Consider the following 8100-nt stretch of genomic DNA (forward strand, 5'->3'; position numbering starts at 1 on the left):
TACTGAAATAAATCTACTTTTTCATGATATTCTAATTTTATGACCAGCACCTGTAAAAATTCACTTTGTATGGAAGAGGAACTATTTGTTGTTTGACCACTTTCAAATGGTATTTATAAAAATACAAACAGTCCAAGAAATGCTTTTAATCTGAAGTAGAATAATTGGAAATGACTTTTTGATTTTTGTACCTGTGGCATATTTAATGATACTCTACATTTTACAAAACTCTAGTAAAACCTTTACTGTTTACTCCAAATCTCATTTTAGAAGCTTTTATTATTTTTACACAACACACTAACTACTCCTACAAGAGGATTGGGACCACAGAGCAAAAAAAAAAGTATTTTTCCTGACATTTTTTCCCTCAGAGATCTGAGATTAAAATCCGAACTCAGAATACAAATATTCTTCCTTACATTCCAGACTGAAACATTTATACAATTTGTTTTATGCACAGAGAGACACAGGGTTTTACACTCCCACAATCTTTAAAAATGAGCTGTTGTGTAAAACCCACACGTTTTTAACTGGAAGGAGATGAAGATTTTTGACACCGATTGAGTGACAGACGTGTTAGCATTTATCATTAGCTTCCCCTAATTTTTAATGTGTTTAGGGTTTTAGCAGAACTAAAGAGTCTCGTTTAGCAGATTAGAGGCTAGTGAAGCTAACTTAGCTGTGTCCACCACTGTAAAAGATGATTTTTGAAGAATCTTGAAAGATTAAATGTTAAAAAGATAAATGTTTGAGAAGAGATTTGCTTTGTGCCCACAGGCGGACCAATTGTCACGAAGGACCAGTTGACCTCTTTGCCCCTCGTCAGAGTGGTCCCTCATGGCCAGTATTCAGGATCAAAGCTCAACTCGGTGGTCCGCATGATGAGGGGACTTCTGGAGCAGAAAGTCCCACTGCAAGAATTTGAAGTAAAACTCTAAAATTCAATCCTCATAAAGTTCAATTTAACAGATGTTTTCCTGCTAAAGGGGCTTTTCAGAGAGAGTTTATATTTTTTTCTTGATTTAAAACAGGAAACAAGAGTTCAGAGTCTGTATTAAATTAGTTTTTGGATGAGAGGTTCTCATATTTTGGCCCTATTTTTTAAGTTATGTACCAACTAGACTAAAGTAAAAGTTTTTAAATGTTGCTTTAAATAGCCAAAAACATATTTACAGAGTTTATTGATTTGAATTTATTTTTAAAGGAATGAAAATCTGTTTTCCTCCTTGTCAGAATCTTCAGAATCTCCAGCCTCTGGATGACTGCCTGATCGGTCAGACTAAAGAGAACAAGAAGAAGAACCGCTACAAGAACATTATTCCCTGTAAAAACAGCTACACAATTTTTTTTGTTTGTTTTTTTCCACATGGGCAATGTTTTGTTTTTATTGGTCAGTTATTAATATATTTGTATTTTTTTTTCTTCTAGTCGATACAACTCGTGTAATGCTCGGTAAAGACCGAGGTTACATCAACGCCAACTTCATAAGCATGCCAGTGAAGGACGAGAACTTCCTGTACATCGCCTGTCAGGGACCCTTGCCCACAACCCTGGGGGACTTCTGGCAGATGGTCTGGGAGCAGAAATCTGACGTGATCGCCATGATGACCCAGGAGGTGGAGGGGGGCAAAGTGAAATGTCAGCGGTACTGGCCCGACACGCCCCAGACAGCAGAGATGGTGGACACTAGATTACAGATTACAGTAGTTAAAGACCAGCACCTGGAGCACTTCATCATCCGGCTCATCGAGGTTAAAGACGTCCAGGTGAACCTTTTGATCCTAGCTCAAACTCCTCATCTTCTTTGCATCAAATCAGTCCGTTAACAAGTTTTTTTTCTGTTTTCAGACTAATGAAAGTCGCCTCGTAACTCACCTGAACTACACTGGATGGCCTGACCACGGGACGCCCTCCCAACCCGAGCATCTGCTCACGTTTATCTCCTTCATGCGACACATTCACCGATCAGGGCCGATCATCACGCACTGCAGCGCAGGGATCGGACGCTCGGGGGCCCTCATTTGTTTAGATGTGGTTCTGGGCCTCATCAGTAAAGATGTAGATGTAAGCGTGAAAACATTTTAGCATGTTTGGCTGAAGTTTTCTTTTTAACACTTGAATTTAACAAGTGTTTTTTTTTTAGTTTGATATTTCAGATATTGTAAGAAACATGAGACTCCAGAGACATGGAATGATCCAAACAGAGGTGAGTTTTAATCAGGTCACCCAGAGTGTTTAAACAAATCCTTCTGTTTAACTCTCATGTATTTGTTCCTCTTCTGTTTTAACAGGAACAATATATCTTCTGCTATCAAGTGATTCTCTACGTCCTCAGATGCCTTCAAGCAGAAGAAAACATCTCCGGATCATAAAAAAACAGTCTGCTCGCCATTAAAGGCCTTTTTTTTAACAAGAGCAAAGTAGAACAAAGGTTGATACAGGCAAAATATTGCCAAATTTTTCTCTAATGCTATTTGGATAAGAAGAAACGCTTTTGAGGCGTTTATATTTTTTACATTTGCTTTTAAAGTTTTCTCTGGCTGCTGCTCCCTTTCTGTGCATTTATGAAAGCTGCTGATTTTACTTCTTGTTACACACAAGTGAATACTAAGATTTTTTTTTAATATATATATTTTTTAAAATGATCTTTGATTCCATATATTTTATGTGGAACTGTTTTTGTGTATTTTGATGCTGGAACTTGCTTTGACAAAATACTATGTCAGTATTTGCTATGTAAAAACTCTTTTATACAGTAATTGATAATACTGCCTGAGGCAAAAAATAAAGTTTAAATTGTACATATTCATCTCCTGAAAATTAAACTGGATACATTTTGAATGTTATGTAGAGGATGTATTTTGTTCTTTCTTAAAGTGTTATTTTTTTGACCATAATTTTACACAATAAATGATTTCGGGTCAAAAACAGAAGGATTTCATGACTCTTTCCGTGTGTTTTATTCTTTGATTGTAAAGATATTCACTGACTGTATCTGCATACAATGAGAAGAATTTAACCCCTAAATGAATACAGAAACATTTTAACAGACTGCCAGAGGTCCATAGCAGAGATAACGTGTCCTTAACCAGTTTCACCACTGAGTGTCTCCAAATCTTATTAAACCATAAATGTGTTACCATATATTTTATAGTACTACTTGGGAATACTAGCCAGCTGTAAACTTTAGTTAAATTAACGTATTTCTGTTGACTGTGCTAAATTAAAACAACTAAATGGTTCTGCTGATGAGTACAAAATTTCATTCATCAGATGCAGAACTAGTGATTTTTTTGTTCAGAAAAGTGTCCCTTTTAAAGAGCTGTCTATATTATAGTGTACTTAACCTGTGAAATATGAGTGAGTAAAAAGAATTAGTAACAGAAAAAGATGAATGTTATATTTTTATCTGCCTAAATTCCACTGAAGTGTTTGATTTTTACTGCTGCAAATCTCACTAAAGAAAAAAAAAGTGTAAAATATTAAAGCAGCTGTTACAGAAGAGGATTAGGGCCACTGAATAAATAAATAATTCTGACTTTAATCCCAAAATTCTGTCTTTTATCTCAGAATTCTGAGGGAAAAGTCTGAATTTTGAGAAAAAACAGAATTCTGAGATAAATGTAAAAAAAAAAAAAAAAATCAGTAGCCCTAATCCTCTTCCGTACACTTCGACAGGAATCAAACCGACCATCACTGCTCCTAAATTTAGCCTTTAAATTTAGCAAGTGCTAATCCACTAATAAATTTTAAAATTAGTAAAAGCCCTAAAGCACTAATCAGGAAATTAGTTTCCCTTTTAGTGCTTTAGGGGAACTGTGCCCACTACTGGAATTATTTTTTCCCATGTGGCCCTAATCCTCTAACGCAGACTTTGACAGGAATCAAACCAACCAACATAAATACTCCTCACTGTGAGAAAATAGTCAAATTCTGTTTTATTATGTATGACTAAGACGGAGTATTAGGGCCAAGTATTTTATTTTATTTTTCACTCATCAAAAGCGGAAATTACACTAGCCAGTGGCGGAAGTGACGTAACATCTCCCGTCTGTTTAATGGCAGCGCACTGACTTGCCACGCTTCGCTTTTAAATCTAGTTTTCCTCCTATTTTTGTAACATTTTCTCCTCATAACCTGTCGCTATGCCTGGCAGACAGAACAACAAACTACCGAACAATTTACCGCAGCTTCAGAACCTGATCAAAAGAGACCCGCAGTCATATGTGGATGAGGTTAGTGTTAGCAAACATGCTAAATGTTGTTAGCTGGCTCAGCTTGTGGGACAGTTTTTTAAAACTTTTTTTTTCTTACGGTTTGTGTCTCCCGTGTTCTGAACAGTTTCTCCAGCAGCACCGACATTATCAGTCCAATGTAGAGATCTTCAAACTGCAGCCTGACAAACCCAACAAGGAGCTGGCGGATCTTGTCATGTTTCTGGCTCAGGTTAGGACATCAGGCTGTTCCTGAGAGCTACTGACTTTGTTGTGTGTGTTGAAATCTGTTTCCTGCTCCTCAGGTTGGTCACTGCTACACCCAGCAGCTGTCTACATTTCCCAGGGAGCTGTCTGAGTTGCTGATGAATTACCACACAATTCTGGAGTCAGATCTACGGATGGTGAGAAGATTTGGGACTTATAAAACACACTTCTACTGCTTTTGTCACAGTAGTTTGACATGTATAACAGGGGTTTATCTGTTGTTGACAGACCTTCTGTAAAGCGTTGATTCTTCTAAGGAATAAGAACCTGATCGACCCCGCTGGGCTCCTGGAGCTCTTCTTTGAGCTGCTTCGATGTCACGACAAACTGCTCAGGAAGGTCAGAACAATCTGTCTTCAAAAAGCTACAGAAACACAGTCAGTCTTCTTCAAGATGTTTTCATAAAAGTCTTGAAGAAGACTGACTGTTTCTGTAGGTACTGTAGGTTTAAGCAGGACTATTAGTAGTCAGCTCATAAGTCCATGTTTATGTAGGTGTTGGTCTTTTGTGTATTTGCATCCTGAAATTCTACATTTCAGAGCGTCTTCATTTGCTTTTGTGTCCCCTCTTCAGACTCTGTACACACACATTGTAGCAGATATCAAAAACATCAATGCAAAACACAAGAACAACAAGGTCAACACAGTAAGTTCGCCACATCTGTTTTGCCTTTGCGATCATCTGGCATGCAAAAGTCCCAGACATTCATTTGTGTAAAAAATGTGCTGCAGACTTTGCAGAACTTCATGTACACCATGCTGAGAGACAGTAATCCCATCGCAGCAAAGATCTCCTTGGATGTGATGGAGGAGCTTTACAAAAGAAACATATGGTGAGTAATAAAGAAAACACATAGTTTAAAAATATAATAATTTTCATGTTATTGATTTAAACTCAGACTGGATTGATTTTCTTTGTTCAGGAACGATGCTAAAACAGTTAATGTCATTACAACAGCATGCTTCTCAAAGGTGACAAAGGTATGACTTTTATCTTTTTATTTATACTGTGTTAAAAAGCAACTTTTATTTATTTATTTATTTAGGAGAAGGAGAAAAATGTATCCATATCTGTCACTTGATTTTTGGTTTAGATTCTTGTTGCAGGCATGAAGTTCTTTCTTGGTAAAGATGAAGATGAAAAAAATGAGAGTGATTCAGAATCTGAGGTGAGAACCAGAACTAAAATGATTTTGATGTAAAATAAGAGTTTGTTTGAAGCTAATGTGGATCTCATGAAGGGGCTGAGTTCAGGAGATTCAACAGCTGCTGTTGAGTCCAGTTTCTAGTTACAAGTAGGGCGATATTGGTAAAAAAAAATTATCTGGATTAATTGTGGCGTTTAGCTGATAACTATTAATATTGGCTAAATCAGAGTCATCCTGTAATTAGAGGGTTGCTGGTTCGATCCCCCGTTCCAGCCCTCTCAGTCGTGTCTTTGGGCGAACATTGCACACAATAGGATTTTTGTCGAACCCTGTTTATAAGAAATGATCTTATTTTTCAGAATGAGGGACCATCAACAAGAGACCTGATGGTGAGATTCGCCACAGGCAAGAAAACCTCCAAAAACAAGAAGAAACTGGAAAAGGCCATGAAAGTCCTCAAGGTACCACTGTGGTCAACTGTACCTGGGCGGGTTTCATATTCGTAGTTTTTGAAATCCTAAATTCCTTTTATGTTTTCTTGGCAGAAACACAAGAAGAAGAACAAAGCAGAAGTGTTCAACTTCTCTGCCATCCACCTCATCCATGACCCCCAAGGTAAACTCACCTGCTTCACATCCACTGCAGTTCAAAGAACGCTCGTTCCTGCTCCGGGTGAAGCGTCACGCACCTGTCCTTGTTCAGATTTTTCAGAGAAGCTCTTGAAGCAGCTGGAGAGCTCGAAGGAGCGGTTCGAGGTGAAGATAATGATGATGGAGCTCATTTCTCGCCTGGTTGGAATCCACGAGGTTAGTGCTGACAAAATGAATGAAATCGTTGTTCCTTTCTGCCTGGCTCTACCTTCGAGGAGTTACTGATAGAAATTGAGTGTTTTTCTTTTTTTTTTTTCTCTGCAGCTTTTCCTCTTTAATTTCTATCCCTTCATCCAGAGGTTTCTGCAGCCTCATCAGAGAGGTGAGGCTTTCTCACAGTGAGGTGAAACTGTTGATTTTTTGTTTTGTTTTGTTTTTTAATCGTGCTGCTTCTTTTCTGCAGACGTGACAAAGATTCTCCTGTGTGCCGCTCAGGCCTCCCACCAGCTCGTCCCTCCTGAGGTCCGTTACACAATCACTCTGTAAACCAGGCCATTCGACACAGCTGTGTGACTCTGTTGGTTCTTTTTACACCACAGATAATTGAACCTATGGTCATGACCATCGCCAACAACTTTGTGACTGACAGGAACTCTGGGGAGGTCATGACTGTCGGGTAAGGAGATGGCATGTCTGCTGCGCAGTTATTGTTAAAATATGAGAGTGTTTGAATTTGTGTACCTACCATAGTTGTTTTTTGTTGTTATTTTGCTCTTTAGTATTAATGCCATCAAAGAAGTGGTATCCCGTTGTCCGCTTGCTATCACTGAAGACCTGCTGCAGGATTTAGCCCAGTACAAAATCCACAAAGACAAAAGTGAGAGAATAACCTTTGTCTTGGTTTATACTGAGTTTTGACTTATGTTGATATTTACTAACTGTTTTTTTTTTCTCCCAGATGTAATGATGTCAGCCAGAGGACTGATTCAGCTGTTCAGAAAGCTCAATCCACAGATGCTGCAGAAAAAGGACAGGGTGAGTGACTGGAAACACTGGTCTCCATCTACTCTAGATATTTTTATGAACAGGAGATTTTCTGCTGAGTTTGCGCCTCCTGACAACATGCGGATAGAGATTTAATGACAAAATATGTGATTTTTAAAAGCATATTTTTGGTGGATCCCCAAAAATTCAACTTAAGTACAGTAAAAAAGTATTTGGACTTAGTTACTTTACTACTCTAAACATTTTAAGTAGTTACAATAAAAAAAAACGGTATATGTATGAATTAATTTATTCATCTAAATATTTTAATGCAAAAGTTGTAGTACCCACATTATGCCAGTAGGTGGCAGAAATGTCCCAATAATAACAATAATAAAAAAAAGTTGAAATGCAGAAAAAGAATATACAATATTTAGCTTTTTTTTCCCCCCTCCTCAGCTATTGTAACTTTCTTTTGACAAAATTTACATTTTCTGATAGTGACAGGATCAGGACAGAAACAGCTTCTTTGCTGTTTTGGTTTTTAGGACATAGAGCTGGGCGATATGATCAAAATTTTATATTACGTTTTTTTTCAACATTTTCACCGGTTTCACGTATTTGACGGTATTTTTTCTTTTCAGCACAGCTCAGCTGATCATAAAATGTACAAACCCTGCTTATTGAGTTTTTTTCTTTTACTGTACCTCTGTCTGTGTCGCTGTTTCCCTCCTCTGTGTCTGTTCTTCTCTGACTGGTGGTTGGAGACAGTAGTCACGCATTTTGGTCCAGTCGTGAAGGAGGAGGGTTAAGAAAAGATTATGATTGCAGCTTGAAGACATCAGTCGACGAATGGAGTAGTTTTTATCCAAACATTTATTTTCTTTTAGCTCCACAC

General features: G+C 37.8%; 2 protein-coding genes across 4 annotated transcripts in view; both read left to right on the plus strand.

Moving 5' to 3' along the window:
- ptpn13 (protein tyrosine phosphatase non-receptor type 13) overlaps window positions 1-2936 on the plus strand; it is a gene marked incomplete in the record, with an annotated part of 59280 nt that extends 56344 nt beyond the window's left edge. For all 3 annotated transcript variants that reach the window (XM_014006475.1, XM_014006477.1, XM_014006476.1), the window contains 6 exon segments: window positions 778-926; window positions 1234-1324; window positions 1429-1766; window positions 1849-2064; window positions 2144-2206; window positions 2292-2936. In XM_014006475.1, the coding sequence (XP_013861929.1) occupies window positions 778-926; window positions 1234-1324; window positions 1429-1766; window positions 1849-2064; window positions 2144-2206; window positions 2292-2372 (938 nt within the window).
- A 1103-nt stretch (window positions 2937-4039) lies between these two features.
- Window positions 4040-8100, plus strand: part of sdad1 (SDA1 domain containing 1) — a 7554-nt gene continuing 3493 nt past the window's right edge. The window contains exons 1-16 of the mRNA XM_014006478.1: window positions 4040-4235; window positions 4342-4446; window positions 4520-4618; window positions 4710-4820; window positions 5055-5126; window positions 5213-5313; window positions 5404-5461; window positions 5575-5649; window positions 5988-6089; window positions 6174-6243; window positions 6331-6434; window positions 6543-6600; window positions 6682-6740; window positions 6818-6894; window positions 6998-7095; window positions 7177-7253. Coding sequence (XP_013861932.1) covers window positions 4146-4235; window positions 4342-4446; window positions 4520-4618; window positions 4710-4820; window positions 5055-5126; window positions 5213-5313; window positions 5404-5461; window positions 5575-5649; window positions 5988-6089; window positions 6174-6243; window positions 6331-6434; window positions 6543-6600; window positions 6682-6740; window positions 6818-6894; window positions 6998-7095; window positions 7177-7253 — 1356 coding nt within the window. The 5' untranslated portion in view covers window positions 4040-4145. The remainder of the gene's footprint in view (window positions 4236-4341; window positions 4447-4519; window positions 4619-4709; window positions 4821-5054; window positions 5127-5212; window positions 5314-5403; window positions 5462-5574; window positions 5650-5987; window positions 6090-6173; window positions 6244-6330; window positions 6435-6542; window positions 6601-6681; window positions 6741-6817; window positions 6895-6997; window positions 7096-7176; window positions 7254-8100) is intronic.

This window comes from Austrofundulus limnaeus, unplaced genomic scaffold, assembly GCF_001266775.1.
Source record: "Austrofundulus limnaeus strain Quisiro unplaced genomic scaffold, Austrofundulus_limnaeus-1.0 Scaffold36, whole genome shotgun sequence".
In the NCBI taxonomy this organism is placed as follows: Eukaryota; Metazoa; Chordata; class Actinopteri; order Cyprinodontiformes; family Rivulidae; genus Austrofundulus; species Austrofundulus limnaeus.